Genomic DNA, 19,097 nt, shown 5'->3' on the forward strand with positions numbered 1-19,097 from the left:
TTCAGAATAGACTTTTGTGACATAGCTAATATTGAAAACAAAACAATCTCTTTAAAATCTCCTGAGGGCCTCCCTGGTGGTGAAGGCGGTTGAACGCAGTGCTGTGAAGTGTCTGCAGCCTCTGCAGTGCTGGTTAGATCCCTGCTGGCCGTGGAGCAACCCACATAGCCCGGCAGACCTCTCCTGTCTCACCCACCGCTCCCCTCAGCAGTGTATTTCAGTCTGACTGTTCTGTTCCGCACTCTGTCTCTGGTGGATCCTCTCACTTTCCCGCATATGTGGCCTATACCCTGGTTCTTGTATAAATAAATGAATCTTAAAAAAAATAAAATCTCCTGAGATGGTTTCACATGAATTCCTGCTGAAAACTCCTGGCATTGGTACACAGAGGGATGACAGACAAGACACAATTTCATGACATCCTTTCTCTGCAAGTTACATGCCTGTTTCCCTTGCCTTTTCTAATCCATAGCCTATAATTCTTGACACAGTCTAATTTTTCTATGAGAATTCAAATAAGGTTGTGTGTGTGTCTGTGAGTGATTAGCACATGAAACATGTAGGTCCTAACAATGTATTTTTAACCTATCCTGATAAATGTGTGTGTGCACACACACATGTATAAGCTCCTATGACCACAGACATACATATTTTCACTCAGGAAGTCAAGTATCCCCAAATGACGGGAAAATAAAGGATGTCTGAGGACGTGATTTGGCAATATGTAACAAGTACTTCATCACTGGACCTAAATTCACTCTGGACCTAGAATGTCCTGGGGGTTTATATGCTGATAAAATCACTCTGCTAGAGAGAATAAAGTTCAATGGCAGTTTTCACATTTATTGAAAGTTTATGAAATATATGGAATCCATTTTATTTTATACAACATAATTATTTTTATGATAAATTCATTTAAATCACTTTGGACCCAGCATGTCCTTAGGTTTTACCCACTCATCAAACTGTTCTGCTGTGAGATAGCCAAGTTCAATAGCAGTTGCCTTTAAGGTTGATCCATTTTTGTGTGCTGTCTTAGCGATCTTTGCTGCCTTATCATATCCTGAAGAAAAAAAAGACAATGTAGGAGTTAGTAGAGAAATTCAGTTTTCTACAACAAAATAACATTATTATTTACTTGATATACTGCTGCTGATATCTTTTTTTTTAAAGAGTTATTTATTTTTATACAAGAACTGGGATACAGGCCAGAGGTGCGGGAGGGTGAGAGGATTCGCCAGAGACAGAGTGGGGAGCAGAAAAGGCAGATGGACCGAAATACACTGTTGAGGGAAGCAGCGGGTGCGACAGGAGAGGTCTGCTGCACCATGTGGGTTTCTCCCTGGCTGGGCGAGAATGGAACCTGCGCTGCAGAGGCTGCGGACAGCTTCACAGTGCTGAGCTCAACCAGCTGCACCACTGGGGAGGCCCTGGTGCTGGTATCTTAAGTATCATTTTATTCTTAAAAGATATTTAACAGTGAGCCGTTGTTTTTTTACAGAGTAAAATCTTTACTTTTCTAAAACATTACAGATTTAAGCATTCCTCACTTTCTATAACAGATTAATTTCCAAAATGAAATTGCACACTAGCGCCGATGTTTTCACAGGTGACAGAAAACAAAACAATCAGCACAAAGACATAAAAATATACATCTAAATATAGTCAGACATAAAATATAGTCAGATATATTTAGAAACAATTCTTTCTAACAAAGCATTAACAAGCTAAATGCAGCAGTAGTACAGAAATACATAGAATACTACATGACTAGGAACTGGGGTGACTGGCTCAGAAGAGTGGAAAGACAAGAAGTCTTTGTACAATAAGGGCGATGCAGCCAGGGCTGAGAGGTGCGCCTGCACAGCTGCTTCCAACAGCTCTTTCCTAATTATCTCTCCACACACAGGCCTCTTGCCAGACATTATAAGAATATAGGTGGGGGAGTTTTAGCATATATATACTTGAACAAAATATCACAGGAGCACTGTTTACTTCCGAGTTATTTGCTTTTAAAATTAGCAAAGGTAGGTGCAGGGCCGTTTTGCAGGTGTCTTAAGGTAGTTTTTTAAAAAGTCAATGCAAAAGCAATAAAGAATAGAGAAAACAAAAATTAAATGAAAATAAAAAAGGAAACTAAGATCAGAGGACTCTGATCAAAGAAAATAAGTCTACTGAGGCAATATGAGTATCAACCAAGCAAGATGTCATGTGTCACCAGGTAATTTAAAAACATCTACAAAGCCAACTGGTGGGGGGGCGGAGAGGAGAGATGGGGTGTGGGGGTGAGGGAGAAGGGTCTGCCATTGCACAGTTAATTTTATTATTTGACTTAATTTGTGAATGCTAAACATGTTGAAAAGGGCATTTGCTGACCAAAGTAACTTTCAAAAGGAATTCTCAAGTTAAGCTTACATATTTAACTTTAATGTTAACAATGACATTAAGTCTAAGCCATTTTCAGTTTTCTTCAAGTCCACTAAAAACTATTAGTAGTCAGTCTGTGAAATATGAGCACACCAGAGTACCACAATGTGGAGTTGTGAAGTTCATTCAGTCACCAGTAAGGGGTGGTTTGCCTCATATAGCCTTTAACTCACATTAACTTTATTACAAGGACTTATCATTCAGATTTAGGAGTACCTCTAAATGGTTTGAAAACAAATTCTGAAGTATAGATATGAGGTTTTGAGTTCCCCCATGTATCTCTCCAGCCGAATGATGTTGTACAATAATATTAAAAGGGTAAAATATCATTATCGATTTCAATACTATACCACAGAACAGATATTATTTGGGCTCAGACCTACATGAAGCTGTCAAATGAGCTTTAGTTTTATGAGACTGAAATTGCAGCTTAATATGAGGCCAAGAATATTAAATTTGCCCTGAAAGTTAAGGATTATAAAAGTACAAATGTTTTAAAGAGTAATAGTATCACGTAAAATAACTATGTCATAACTTGTTTTAAATAGACTATCAAAAAATATGTTACCACTGCACTCAGCTCAGTGCTAAGATGGTAAAACTTCTAGCACATAATACAATGCAACAAATAACTCAAAACCTACAAGCTAAATAGTATATGGTTGAGTTTACAATTCAATTCTATGTTTGAATTTATATCATGAAATATTTACAATTCTGGAAAAGGCCTGCAATACAAAAACCATGGTTTTAAACAAAATATTTGCATTTTCTCCTCTGTCTCTCTGTCTTTTGTTTTAACTGGTAACTTACCATTTTGGAATTGAACAAAACAACAAAAGAAAGTGTAGCTGAGCATCTAGAGAAAATAGAATAATTCATTCCCTCTTGCTAACAGCCAGTGCCACCTAGTGACATTACCAACCAAAAGGACCTTTCACAAATGTCTGCAGAGAATAGCAAACTGTCTGAATTCCGTTACAATTATAATAAGCTTGAATTACTACTTCTGAATTTGTCATATTTCAAATAAAACAGACAATATTCAAGTTTTTAAAAGTATTATGCTATCATAAAAAATATAGTCTTTTTAATGCAATTTCAAGTATTTTAAGATTACTACTGAGACAACATCCAAAAGGAATTGGCTATTCACAAACACTTATCCAGTAGTCTTAAAATTTTTTCAGTATTTTGATTTTACTTTAAAATAACGTTATCATTTCTTAAACCCTTACCTATATGAGGATTAAGAGCTGTCACCAACATTAGAGATTCGTTCATTAACTTGTTGATCCTTTCTGTGTTGGCTTGGATTCCAACTACACAATTTTCTGTAAAGGAAACGGCTGCATCTCCCAGCAGTCTGGCTGAGTGTAACACATTTTTAATCTATGAGAGACAGGGAAACTTATTAAGCCTAACTTTTTGGGCCAGTAACAATTATTTGATGAACAAATGAGTATGTAATTTAATATACAACACTTCTACAATTTATAAGGCACTATGGTAAAGAAAACAAATGTCAAAGAAATTGAACATTTAAAAGGACACTGAAATTTAAATATAGTGAAAAACCATCCACACAAGTAACGAAAATCTGATCAAAAAATAGATGTCTAGAAAAAAAAGGATTCACAAGAGATTTAGTATTATGCACCTATATTTACCAGACAGCTGGTATTATTGACAGTTATTTCGAAATTAACTTGAAAACAAAAATTGAGCTCTGTCTCCTTTCTGTTTTCCACTAGAATGTAGATTCCATGATGGCAAAAAATAAAAATCTGTCTTGCTCATTGTCTGTCACCCAGCAACCAATACAGTACAGTATTGTACAGTACAACCAATCAGTACAGTACCTGATACACACTAATACTCAATAAATATTTGGTGAATTCACTGAGTGAATATATTTAATGTTAGCCATTTGCATATTCCAATGAAATTAAAATCAGACTTTGCATCAGATATAAAATGAAAATAAACCTCCTATCTTTTAGATATAACACTACACAAAAAGAGGACTCCACATAATGACATTCCACATAATGACATTCCAGCTTCCATTATCGGAAGCTGAGAAACTGGATAAAGATGCCATCTTATTCCATTTTCACAAAGATAAAAGAAAAAGCAGTTTTAAAGGACAAAGGTAATTGAAAGAGATAATACTAAAGAAACCCTGACAGGAAAATGAGAGAGAACTGCAGAGAAAGTGCTTAATGAGACTGTTGAGGAAGGCAATCAAGAGAACATTGGTTGGTGATGCATTCATCATGCATTCATAGATTATTTGACGGTGGGCATGGTGAGATAAATACAGTTGCTGAGGTAAGAAAATGTACTCTGGAACCTGTACAATTGTAAACTAAGATCAACTCCATAAAATGGAGGAAAGAAGAGAGAACTAGGAGCTTGACCCAAGCAATCAAAGCTCCATACCTCCTCCCCTTAAAATGTACGTCACAGTTTTGGCCCTTAGAATGTGCATTCCCAGAAGCTGCTCTAAGGAGATGGTCATGTAGTGTATTAGTGAGACTATCGACTGTATAGGTGACTGAAGAGAGTTAAAACCACTATATAAAATTCCAAAATTTGGTGGTAGGTGCAGAAAACTACTGGGTTTGCAGCAACTCAAGACAAACCTCTTAAGTAAGCTCCTTTGGTTAATAAAACTGCCACATACCAATATGAAATGGTTTGCCTTTATCTTCTATTTCTACCTGCTTATTCTTTATGGGAGCTGGTTTCAGAGTATAATGAAGTCTAGAACTATGACTGCAGAACTGAGGTTACCAGAGGGGGAAAGAGAGGGTGAGGACAAAATACGGAGGGGTTCCAATGGTATATGATAAATCGATATGGGTGCTCTGGATTTGGTGGGTGTGCTCTGGATTTGCTGGGTGTGGTCATGCAAATCTGAGGAGATGTGAACCTATTTCTCTGAATCAAATACAATGCTATAAACCAATGTTTCCTCAATAAATAAATAGATATTTTTAAAGATTTTTTTTACTCATTTACGCATATAAGAACTGGGTGTAGGCCAGAGGTGTGGGGAGTGAGAGGATTCACCAGAGACAGAATAGGGAGCAGAACAGGTAGATCCTTTTGAGGGGAGGTAGACACTGTTGAGGGGAACAGTGGGCAAGACCGGAGAGGTCTGCTGCACCATGTGGGTTAGCTCCCTGGCTGGGGATGAAACTCATGACACAGTGACTGGCAACAGTTTGATAGTGCTGAGACTAACGCTATGCCACCAGGGAGGCCCCCAATAAATAAATATTTTTTTAAAAGATTTTATTTATTTATACAAGCACTGGGGTACAGGCCAGAGGCACAGGAGGGTGAGAGAATTTACCAGAGACAAAGCAGGGAGCAGAACAGGCAGAAGGACCGAAATATACTGCTGAGGGGAGCAGCGTTAGAGACAGGAGAGGTCTGCCGCACCATGTGGGTATCTCCCTGGCTGGCCAGGAATCGAAAACGTGCTGCAGAGGCTGTGGACAGCTTCACAGAGCTGTGCTCAACCCACTGCGCCACTAGGAAGGCCCTAAATAAATAATATTTTTTAAAAAAGGGGAAACTTCAGCTGAAAGTCACTTATAAATGTCTGGGAATAACTCTCAAACATTAACATATACCTGACTTCCAAATGCTACTTATATCACCCACATATATAGAATCTCTAAAAACCTTTATGCAAGACAAAAAACAAATTCAAAATATTAAAAATTTAATTTAAAACTTACCATCATTGGCTTGAAAACATTCAACTCAAAATGTCCATTGCTGCCTCCAACAGTAACAGCGACATGATTCCCCATTACCTGCGCTGCTACCATGGTCATTGCTTCACACTGGGTAGGGTTCACTTTGCCTTGAAGAAATCCACCAAGGAAAGAATACACATCAAATATGCTCATGGCTTCAGGTATCAATTAAGATTAGGTTTTATGTGAAATTCAAGAAAAGAAGAAAAGCTAATTCTGTCAAATAAAGCAAGGCATATAATAAAAATCCAACCATCAGTGCCAGTTTAATGAAATTAACCAGTTAAAGAAAATGGGATGGGTAGCCATAGACTAAATCATCCAACAGCTAATGAGTAATAAGTACTGACAACTATATGTTAAATGTAGTATTCTCCATCTTCAGAGTTTTCATTCATTCTAGAAATATTTATGAAGATAGCACTGAATATATAGCAGTGTGTAAAAAAAAAAAAATGCAGGCTCTGTACTTGCAGAGCTTGAAGGTTAGGAAAACAGAGAGCTGGCAATTACAATGGATATGGTATAAATAGAGATAAGTGCAGTCTACCATGGGAACACTTATATAAAAGAGCTAGCACCTCACCAACATGTGGGAGGTTCTAAAAGGAAACTGACATTAAGTTGTACTTTTGTTATTCATCATGAGTCTCCAGCACCCCACCATGCTGGTAACACTCTTCTGATAAGCTCAAGTTGGAATCAAACAACCCAGATTCCTCTGATCATAAAAGGCAACACGTTGGGACGACTATTTACTCATCTGTGACTCACCAATTCTTTTTAAAGCTATCACACTGAATTTGTAATTAACTAAACTCTTGTCAATTTTTCTCATTCTATATATGCATAGATATAAGAAAAGTAAAATGAGGTTATTTTTTACTATTAAAAAGTTACCTTGTCAGTTTTAGTCCAACCTCTATGAATCTTATTTTCATCATCTGATGTACTGCTCTCTCAATTTTGTTACCTGCTAATATGAGTATGTTTTCTCTGCTTTTACTGTCAGTCATCAGAAAAATGATGAATAACTTGCTTCTAAGTTATTCTTTACTCTGAAATCAACTCATTAGTCACTCCTTAAATGTCACTGTTCGCCCATCTATATTTATCTACCAGTACTACCCACAATTCTCCACAGGATTTAATAAATATGTGAGTTTGTCAAATAATTTCCTAAGTTGCAGACATTTAATGTGTCACTTCCCTTATCTAACAGGCCAAAATCTATAGCAAAAAAATGAAATAACAGACATTTGCTATAATTCAATTTTATTCAACCCATGTTGACAATGTTAATGGTCTGTTTTAGAATTCTCTTAGCTCTGGATTGTGAAAGTGGAATTACTGTACATTTTCTAAGGTGGCAATCAAAATATACACTGCCAACTAGAATTCTTTTTTTATTTTAAAGATTTATTTTTATTTATTTATGCATACAAGAACTGGGGTGTAGGCCAGAGGTATGGGAGAGAGAGGGTGAGAGGATTCACCAGAGACAGAGTGGGGAGCAGAACAGGCAGACTGACTGAAATACGCTACTGAGCAGAGCAGCAGGTTGAGACAGGAGAGGCCTGCTGCGCTATGTGGGTTAGTTCCCTGGCTGGGGATAGAACTCATGTTGCAGTGGCTGGCGATAGCCCGACCATATTGAAACTTAACCCCTTGAGCCACCTGGGAGGTCCTGCTTTTTTCCTATATCGTTGAATGATGTTCCCAGAAGTTCTGTAACAAGTATGCTACACATGTCCCATCCATTCTTTGGGATTATGTTAAAAACAAAAGGAAACAGTTCTATAGATGAGAATGACTAGGTACTAGCCAGATTCTAGCTCTAACATTTACCAGCTTACCTGGCATGATACTACTTCCTGGTTCATTTTCAGGCAAAATTAGTTCTCCTAGACCTGAGCGAGGACCAGAACCCAGAAAACGAATATCATTTGCTATCTTCATCAGACTGCAAGCGGTAGTGTTCATTGCTCCACTGAGTTCAACCAAAGCATCATGTGCAGCCAGAGCTTCAAATTTATTTGGCGCTGTGACAAAAGGCAAGCCTGAAAACACAGTAATAATATATCTGAGTTAAAAAGAAAAATGAAATATCTAGTATCACCAATTAAACAATAAGTCACAGGATATGTAAAAGGACCAGAATGAACGTTTTACTTCAGAAGAAAATCCTTATTTTAAAATTTAACCTTTGTCCATATATTGATGACATACATCTGAAGAGGTTTTGACCCTATACTTCTGAATCAGTGTTATAAACCAATGTTACATCAATAAAACAAATCAAGAAATAAAAACCTCTATATCTCAGAAAAGGAGTTTTGTCATAAGTACATATATAAATAAATATGGAAACATTTGCTATAGGACCTTATTACTCCCATGGTGTCCATCTTCTCAGAGCAATATTTAGCATGTTTGGCAAAGTAAAAACTTGTAAAATACTATTAGCTATGAAAATAAGACTTTTATATATCTTCCTCCAGATGTATTCACGTGTATAATGTATAGAAGGATGTATATCACGATGCTTATCTCTTGCATAGAAGATCATAAGTAATTGCTAAACTCATTTTCTATTAAGCAAATATGGAAATAAAAGGCTACTAAAAAAATATTGGGTAAAAAAAGTCCTGAATGAGTAGGAAGAATCTAGTGACACTTACCACATTTGAAGGATGAAAAACAAATACATTGAAAGTAAAAACACTAAACTATTATAAACATGTATGATTCCTGATTACTCTTGAGTAAAGATGAAAAGTAGATAAAATTGACCATGTGATTCCACACTTTCCTAACAAAATCCCTCTCCCCTTCTTAAGCTGTTCTATAGCCAGAAGCCCACAATATCCTCTGAAAAGTATAGGAAACCAAAATGAGTTAGATATTCTCAGTCAATCTCTCCCATGTTCAAAAATGTAAAGATCTACATATTCTGGCCCTTATAATGCAGTTCCTCTTCATTAAAATTTTATTAAAAACAAGTCTGCTAATAAGCAATAATAGACATTATCTAATTATCTCTACTCTAACCCACTGGTGACATCTGCATCCTACTAAGAGTTATCTGGAGATGACAACTGGTCAACAGTTATCATCATCTAGATAATGATAACTACTCTTTAGTAGAGAGAGTATATAGTACTCTCTCTACTAAGCGAAAGAGAAATCAAAAAGGTCATTAACTCTAAGAATTATCACAATATGACACAGGACAAAAAAAGAAATCAATCCTGTCAGTATCTATAACATATTTATCCTTCATTGAATTTCTTAACCATCAGTTGATTCCACCTGTTTTGAAAGTGACTATCCAAAATATTTTTAGAGAGAAAAATTGAATACCACCAAACAGTAAAGTTAGCACTCACTGATATGACTTTAATTACATGCTTTATGAATTCAGATGGAAAACTTTTTTAAAAAGCAAAAGAATTAACATTAGAATTGCAAAAACAAACATAAAACACAGGTTTGGTCAAAGAATATAATTTTAACTTTAAATTCACAAGATTTCAGTAGAAACACCTAGAAAACATATGGACCAGCAAGATGAAACTGAATAATTTATATTATCAATGACCTGTGAGTGCAGCCACTTTTGCAGCAACCTTTTCCGCAAAGCCAATTCTAGTATTTAAACCAGTACCCACAGCAGTGCCTCCAGCTGCCAGCTCATAAATCCTTGGCATGGCAGCTTTTATTCTTGTTGTTGCATATTTCACTTGTTGAACATAACCACTAAATTCCTGAGAAGAGAAGGAAATTAAGGTCAGAATATGTAATTTTCTAATGGCTTAAAAGTTAAGTGCATTAAGTAGAAAAAATTTAAATACAGTTAGCAATAAATTATAAGTACAGGTGGTATTTATACTATTTTAATTCATATGACAAGCAACATATAGGAAAAAATGAGGATTTAAAAAACCTATTATAAGGCAGGGCACTTCCAGTGATGATACCACACTACTTGTTTATAATCTACTCTTTTAATTGAAAGAAAAGAAGACAGGAAATAAACTTTAAAAGACTGGTTTAATTTGCATATAATTTCTTATTGTCTGGGGTTTCCCAGACAACTTTGAGAAAAAAACAAAACAAAACTTGGGCCTCCCCAGGGGTGCAGCGGTTGAGCGCTGGGCTGCAAAGCTACCCGCAGCCTCTGCAGCACCGGTTCGACCCCCAGCCGCCGAGAGGGTCCCACCTGGCACGCAGACCTCTCCTGCTGTGCCTGCTGCTCCCCTCAGCAGTGTGTTTCATCAGTCTGCCTGTTCTGTTCCCTGCTCTGGCTCTGGTGAATTCTCTTACCCTCCTGCGCTTCTGACTGTACCCAGTGCTTGTATAAATAAATAAATAAATCTAAAAAAAAAAAAAACAAAACTAAACTCTCCCAAAAATTTAAGCAGCCATAGAAATATTCTCCATATTATCTCAGTTTAAAATATTTTACAGGGACAAAAGAAGATAGTGGCTAGCTAAATAGCACAAGAAGTTTAACAGGACAGAGTAAGACTATAGCTTCAATTGCATTTTAATTCTGTATTAAAATTACACTAGTTTCCAAAATATGACTCACTTTAAGTAAGGTAACCCCAGGATCTATTATGTTTTGAACACAGCAAATGTCTCACTAAGAATTTTGAGGAGACAGAAGCTATTAACTAGTATATCATCCGAGCAAGTGATACATGGTTACACCAAATCTATGTGCTTTTTCTGCCTAAAAACACAGAAAAACCATAAATAATTGGATTAATAACATGCTTTCAAGCTGTTCCAAATAAAACATTTTAGAAGATATAAGTCCTTTCTGGTAGACTTGATCTATCTCACATCACTCATGTATATGCCAGCTGGATTCACTTCAGAAATATATTTTCATTGGGGAAAATACCACATGAACTCAAAAGATAATTCCAATAAAAACAAGTATAAGTGCTGAAATAAAATAGTCAAACAGGAAAATATAACTTCCTGTCATAACAGGCAGAATAGTGATTTTACACAGGTGGTTGAGTAATGATACAAATGAACTGACCATAGCACTTTCCAACAGGTTACACATGAAAGTTTCAAAGACAACCTGTATTTCCTTACAAATTATAATGCTACATATAAAAATGATAATGATCATAGCTAACACCAATATATGCTTACCTTGGCTCTAAGCACTTTATAAGAATTAAGTTTATTTGAACCTCACAACCACCCTATTTTCTTCATTTATCACAGAAAGGCTTAATAATTTTCCTAAGGTTCAACAGCTTGTATATAGCAAAAGTAAGACTCAGAGTCTGGCTCATTGTCAACATGCTATGCTCTTTCCCTAAGTGGATATGAACAAAAATTACTGATTTCTTAATGCAGCACAATCTGTCACTGAGTGTCAAAAACTCTGCTTTGTGTGATACAGAGAGAAACATGCTGGACATTCGTGCCACCCCTAAACTGAATCAAATGTACTCATACCTGGCCAAGCGTAAGTGGAACAGCATCCTGTGTATGAGTACGACCAATTTTGATGATCTGAGTAAACTCTTTAGATTTTGCATTGAGAGCATCGTGTAGCTTTTGCAGTCCTGGTAGCAATACTTCATGAACTTCTATTGCAGCGGCAATGTGCATTGCTGTGGGGAAAGTATCATTTGAGCTCTGTTGGAAATTTACAAAAGAAATGTAAAACATTAGGTACAACAAAAACCAACTTGGAAGTCTCAATGAAAAATTCACTAAATGACTACTCAAAACTTAGTACATTTAGTACACAAATACATTTATGTGTATCAAGTCTCAGGTCATTTAGAATTAAGCAAGAAACAACCTAGTTTCTTACATAGAATGTAGTCAGGACTATATTATATACACCATCTACACAGAATGTATTTTATTTTATTTTTTTAATATTTTATTTTTTTTAAATAATAAATTTTATTTTTATATTCCCCATACAATTGCAACCCCCCCATTCTGACCCCAATCCCTCCCCTCCTGCCCCCCACCCCCCAACAGAATGTATTTTATATTATTATTAAATCTGCCTGCTACTAAGCAAGAGATAAGTACAGTTAACAACTTCATGTAAGGAAAGCAGAAATATAGTCACACAATACATAGTCTTATACAAATATTTCTTCATTTATAAATTTTAAGAAATTTTTGTGAGGTAGGTTTAACTACTTAAAACTAAAAGAATCGAGCTTTAAAAAAATTACATGACTTGCCAAAATATTTAGGAGCTGGCAAAACTGACCTGACCAGATAGTGCAAATTCTATGTTCTTTCTGCAACTTTAACCTCATAATTTTTAATTATGATGCCATTTAAAAAGACATATTCATTATTTGAATGACATTATCAACACACATATACTTACTAAGTAATTATCAATATAGACAATCTTATATCACTGTAACTATATAATAGTACAGTATATATTATATAGTATGTATATTATATATTAACATAGATACTATATAATGTAATATACATATAACTATACAATAATAACTATATAATAACTATATAATCCTCTATCCAACCATATGCACTGGATGATTTTGAAATGGATTTCAGAATATATATAAAGGATAATTTCATATTGAAAGATTATGATTGGGTTTGAATAATCCTTGATACAATGAATTTATATGAAAAAGTATCCCCTTTTAAAAGTGAAAAATATATTAAATAATACCTAGCACCAAAATCTTGGTTTCTAAATGTCTTTTTCCAATGAGACTCTCTAAAAGTTCCCTGGGAAATTATGGTTGAATTATGGAGTCTGGGGTAGGAAAATACAAGGTGCTTGGAGTGTTTGTGCAAGAAGTAAAGACATACTTAAAAAAAAAAAGGTGAGATTTTCTGAAAGACATAGAAGCCAACAGATAGGGCTCCCAAAACTGGAACTGATAATCTGATTTTAAAAAAGCACTGTATTACAACCCCGAGAATAAAATAAATATCCAAAATCCATACCAATATACACAAAGCAAGTGACTGAATAAATAACTAAATGAGGTGGAGGGAGAGAACTAATCTTTACAAAAAATTTTCAATTACAAATGTAGAAAGAATGAGGGGAATAGAAAATCACTATTAAAACACCACACCAGTAGTATTAAAACACCAGTAGTAACTGCTATAGGCAAGATCCACTAATGAATGCTAAAATCTGTGGCAAAAGTTGAAGAATTGAGAGGATATTTTCATAGCCTCAAAATTCTCTATTAATTACTATGGTAATTTTAACTTACATCAACACATTTCTTGATATTTCTCTCTCTGGGAAGCAAAGCATAGTAAGTGTACTTACTACCTGGAGTAGAAGCAGAACTTAGAGACTCAATTGTAAGAGAGAACAGAAGAGGAAAAACAGTAACTTTATAGCAGAGAAAGCTGGCAAACACCATCTTAAACAAGCGAGAGTTAACACAACCAGTACTGTCATGTTGCTGTCATGAACCCCTGGTGTAATATGAGAAGAATCCTTCATTCCATTAATAGTTGTGCCCAAAATCCACAGCCTTTTTTTTTCTTTCAATTTTTTATTTATTTTTGCGTAGAAGAACTGGGGTACAGGTCAGAGGTGCAGGAGGTGAGAGGATACACCAGAAGCAGAGTTGGGAGCAGAACAGGAGGATCCACCGAAATACACTACTGAGGGGAGTAGCGGGCGAGACAGGAGAGGTCTGTTGCACCATATGTGGGTTAGCTCCCTGACCAGGGATCAAACTCAGGCTGTAGCAGGGAGTGATAGCACTGAGACTGAACCCCTAGAGCACGGGGGAGGCCCAAAATCCATAGTCTTAATCTAATCATGAGAAAACATTAGACAAACCCAAACTGAGGGAGATGCTACAAAATATCTGACCACTAATTTTCATAGAAGACAAAAAATACTGACATAGCCTGAAGGAAACTAAGGGTATACAAAGACTAAATGCAAAAGGTAGCATAGCCAAAATCATGAAGTAAAAGGATATTGGTGGAAAATTAGGGAAATCCTTAAAAAGTCTGTTTAGTTAAAAGTATTGTACCAATGTTTATTTCTTAGGCAGTAAGTGTACTAGGGTTATATAAAATATTTACATTTAGGGAAGCTGACAGAGGAACTCCTAGATATCAGTGCAATTCTTCAATAAATAAAAAATTATTTCAAAATAGAATAGTTAAAAAAATAATTCAGATAATAAAATATGCATATGTATTATACTTAGGTGTCTTACAAGTGATTTTTATAAAGTATAAGAGCTAGAGCCAAGATTCCTAGAAGAAATAAGGAGAGCAAATAAGATGTCTTTTTCATTAAACAGTATAAGCAGAGAGAATCCTCCCTGTCAAAAAGGCTACCTATTTTACAAGAAAAATCTCAGGATTCTTTTCAATTTATAACAAAGAAAAGAATATATATACTTACCTGGCTTTTGTTAACATGATCATTGGGATGCACAGGTTTTTTGCTGCCAAGTTCACCTCCTAGCATTTCAATTGCTCTGTTGCTAATGACTTCATTTACATTCATATTTGTCTGGGTACCTGATCCAGTTTGCCACACCACAAGAGGAAAATGATCATTTAATTTACCTTCAGCTACCTGAAGAAAAAAATATTAAAAATGAATTTTTATAAATAAAAATAGTCAATATTTATTTAGCTATTTTATTAACTATGATTATATACTTTTTAAAAGATGTTCACATTTTTCATAAGCTAAATGATTTGTTGCTAGGACCACTAAGTTCATGGCTATCTAGTAAATTGAAGCTTCTGTGACATTACTTTGTTTCAATAACTGCTACTTTAAAAAGTGAAAAATTACTCTGAATTGTATAACAATTTCAGTGATTTCAAAATGGAAATCACAGTAAACTTTTTTCTATTTCTCCAACTGCTTTCTCTGATAATATCCGGATAGGATCACCTATTAAGGCTGGTAAATGTATGAAGTCTTCATCTACATTTACTGTTGGTGCTCAGCAGGAACAGTCAATGGATGTTACAGCCAGAGTCAGCATGATAATGAATTAGGGACTTTGAAGCTATTTAATCACACAGATGTCTAATGAATAGCAATTGCCAAGGACAAAGACAAAACAAGGTGCAGATTTGCCCCTGTTTTTTCATGTTTTTTACTTTTAGCTAATGTGTTAATTTTTGACTTGTAAGCTTTCCACATGTGGATGCTTAATCTACCAGAGTGACTTTAGCTTAAAAATAATCTGCATTGCACTTTAGAATTCTATTAAAGTAAAATCTATCACTTTAAAGTTTCTCCTAGCTACACAAAAAAATAACAGATTATCAGTGTAGAAAACTTTGAGAACTGAGAAAACTGTAAGTCATCACAGTTCTCCTTTCAGGAATAATGATTATTAACATATTGGTATATCCTTCCAGTCTCTACTTCAAGCAAGGATGTGTATATGCATATATGAAAAAATAAATGCTTTCTGTTGATTTTTTCTAAACAAAATTAAAATAACAACATACATATATGGTAGGCTTTATTTTATGACATTCTTAAAACACTAATTTCCTATGACTTTATAAATAGGCAGCTGTTATGGCTGGATACAACCTAATATGTTATCATTATAAATATTATATAGTACTGCAACGAACAATTGTGTAGTGTTTAAACCATGTTGTCTACTTGCTTCAAGATTAATGGATTAGTGAAATTACATTCTTCATACATATTATCAAACCAACTAATTTTAAAAGAAGTCACTTCTATATAAAAAATAAGAAATCAGGCCCTCCCCTGGTGGTGCAGGGGGATAAGCACCGCACTATGAAGCAATCCACAGCCTCTGCAGCAAGAGTTCAATCTCTGGCTGGCGAGGGAGCAGCCCACATGGCGCAACAGACCTCTCCTGTCTCTCCTGCTGCTTCCCTCAGCAGTGTTTTCAGTCAATCTGTCTGTTCTGCTCCCTACTCTGTCTCTGGTGAATCCTCTCACCCCCTGCATGTCTGGCCGGTGACCCAACTCTTGTATGCATAAATAAATAAATCTTTAAAAAAAAATAAGAAATCAGATATATAAGTTGAAAGTATCTCTTCACAAAGTTTTCTTTAAACTGAATAAATTATGTAAACATAATGCAAAATTTTCTGGGAACCATGCCCCTGGTTTGCTGGGCAAACAGTAAGACATCTTCATGGGTTCCACTCCTTGAATGAAAAAAATCTACTACTTGAAGGTATAAATCAGTTTTTTCAGGGGGGAAAAAAAAGATTTAACAATGGGCATCCAGTCTTTACTTCCTTGCAGAGGGAGGAGACCAGCAAGCACCATTACTTTCTCTCATTGGATCCTATGCCTTCATGGCCTTCTGACATTACTTTATCTTTGGATAGGGACAATATAACGTCTAGAGCCCCTCCTACCAAGAACAGTTATTTTCTTGATGTTAATGACTCACTGTTTCTGGCTATATAACTAAATTGAAACTTACAATTTGGAACAGTTCTCAGAGTAAAGTGTGTTGGAATGCTTCCCAGGTTTGAATTCTCATTTTGATTATCTAATAAACTCGTTGTCTAAGTATTCTTGGCACTTTATTTTTCATTTAACAATTAAAAAGAAAAGTCAAAAGAATTAAAAGATACAAAAGCATCCAGAACTTTGCCACATTTTAAGCATCATATGAATATCCTCACTAAATAATAATGCTGCCATCTTGCCTTGAAATCATCAACCCAATAATTCACAGTGCCCTTGTCCTCATGCCAGAGCTTGTCATGATCCATGTCTGATGGCATTAAGTAAACACATTTATCACCACCTACCTCATCTGCTGCCTTCATTATTGCAGCAGCAATCTTTGGATCAAGACCATAATCCTGGTTTACTTCAGCAGCTGCTCGCTTCAAGATGCCAAAAGCTTTAATAACTGGGATCTAAAATTAACCAGAAAAATGTCTCAAATTTTCAATCTTACTTAAGCATAAAAATTTATTGTTTTATACAGGGGGCAATGTGCACATAAATAGTAACTTAAGAAATACTATGATCCCAAAATGTTTAGGATATAAAGAATACAGATAGGTATATAATGAACCGAGAATCATCACTCATCTATTTGTTTAGGGAACTGAACAAAAATAAATTGACTATATATGTATATATGCCTTACACACATACATATACATATTTTATACAGCCACACACATAATCACATATAAATAATGTAGGATTGCACCTATTTTTATAATAGATCACAATGCATATGTGCTTGTATTATATATGTAAAAGTAAGCAGCGAGCATTTCACTAGAAAGCACCATTATTTTCCCTCACTGGATCCCAGGCTACCTTATAATTTCCCTTCTTCACTGGAAAAAAAAAAAAAAAATCAGTAACATAGAAATTGTCATTTAGAGTGAAATCATCAGTTGCTGAATAGGCATTATTTCATCCAAAAGCCAAAAAAAAACATGATATCCTAATTACTTGATATTATCAGTGGAAATTTCTCTCAGAAATATTATTTTTGAACCACCCAACCTTCTGCAGACTTAAAGTTGTTAACTTCTGATATATATAATCACAATATTTTAACATCTGTTCAGTTTCTATTCTAAATCACCTCACCAAATTAAAAAAAAAATAAACTAAATAATAACATTTGATGAGATTTCAATGAAATGATACTTGGTTTCTGCAAAATAAGTGAGCTATGTGTTCTTGTCAAAATTAATAACAGATTAATAGGACAGATTTGTTGTACAGATGCCATTCTAAATTTGAATAGGTAAAATGCAGGAAGGAGACAGGAAGAGGAAGAGGGAGAATTTATTAAAGAAAAGGGGGGCCTCCCTGGTGGCACAGGGTTTAAAGTCTCAGCACTATCAAGCTATTGCCAGCCACTGTGGTCTGAGTTCAAATTCTAGCAAGGAAGCTAACCCACATGGAGCTGTAGATCTTTCCTATTTTGCCTGCGGTTCTCCTCAGCAGTGTGTTTCAGTAGATCCACCTGTTCTGCTCCCCACTCTGTCTCTGGTGAATCCTCTCACACCCCCCACACCTCTGGCCTATACCCCAGTTTGTATGCATATGAAAATAAATCTTTATAAGAAAAACTAAAGTCTTTGGAGAAGAATTAAAGTAGAAAAGCAAATAAAAACAGCAAAGAGAAGACACGTTAAACCTAAGCCAGTGAGTGAGTATAACTTGTAGGCGAAACAGAAAAGAAACGTGAAACATTTTTATTCTATATTTTAAGAAACAAAAATTAAAATGTGTTTTGACCCAATGAAATGCAGACAAATGATACAGGATTATAAACTTTAAAACGTTAAACATGGGCCTCCCCGGTGGCGCAGCGGTTGAGCGCTGGGTTGCGAAGCTGCCCGCGGCCTCTGCGGCGCCGGTTCGATCCCCGGCTGCTCCCCGGCCACCGGAGGAGGATCCCACATGGTGCGCAGACCTCTCCTGCCACCCGCTGTTCCCCTCAGCAGTGTACTTCAGCCCTTCTGCCTGCTCTGCTCCCTGCTCTGGCTCTGGTGAATTCTCTCACCCTCCCGCGCTTCTGACTGTACCCAGTGCTTGTATAAACAAAACAAACAAATATAATAAATAAATAAATAAATAAATAAAAACTTTAAACATGAAAACAAATGAGAACCAGTACCAAAAAAATGATACTACCACCAACTAAAACGCTTCTGCACAACAACAACAAAATCATTAAAATGAAAAAGGCAACCAACTGAATGGAAGACTATATATATCAGGGCTTACTTGCCCCTCCCTGGCCTGGTTCCACCAGCCTGGGAGTCCTACTTTATTTCTGTTCCTTTTCTCCTTAATAAATGTTTTCTTTTTCTAAAAAACAAACAAAAAAGGATATTTACCAATCATACAACCAATAA

General features: G+C 35.6%; 1 protein-coding gene across 1 annotated transcript in view; it reads right to left on the bottom strand.

Annotated features, from left to right (window-relative positions):
- Positions 1 to 240: 240 nt before the first annotated feature.
- FH (fumarate hydratase) overlaps positions 241 to 19,097 on the bottom strand; it is a 31,826-nt gene continuing 12,969 nt past the window's right edge. The window contains exons 3-10 of the mRNA XM_054694917.1: positions 17,009 to 17,123; positions 14,638 to 14,810; positions 11,691 to 11,873; positions 9,805 to 9,970; positions 8,060 to 8,263; positions 6,183 to 6,310; positions 3,666 to 3,819; positions 241 to 1,063 (exon numbers count right to left, since the gene is read on the bottom strand). Coding sequence (XP_054550892.1) covers positions 921 to 1,063; positions 3,666 to 3,819; positions 6,183 to 6,310; positions 8,060 to 8,263; positions 9,805 to 9,970; positions 11,691 to 11,873; positions 14,638 to 14,810; positions 17,009 to 17,123 — 1,266 coding nt within the window. The 3' untranslated portion in view covers positions 241 to 920. The remainder of the gene's footprint in view (positions 1,064 to 3,665; positions 3,820 to 6,182; positions 6,311 to 8,059; positions 8,264 to 9,804; positions 9,971 to 11,690; positions 11,874 to 14,637; positions 14,811 to 17,008; positions 17,124 to 19,097) is intronic.

This window comes from Talpa occidentalis, unplaced genomic scaffold (genome assembly GCF_014898055.3).
Source record: "Talpa occidentalis isolate TD23 unplaced genomic scaffold, MPIMG_talOcc4v2.1 talOcc4.14, whole genome shotgun sequence".
NCBI classification, from domain to species: Eukaryota; Metazoa; Chordata; class Mammalia; order Eulipotyphla; family Talpidae; genus Talpa; species Talpa occidentalis.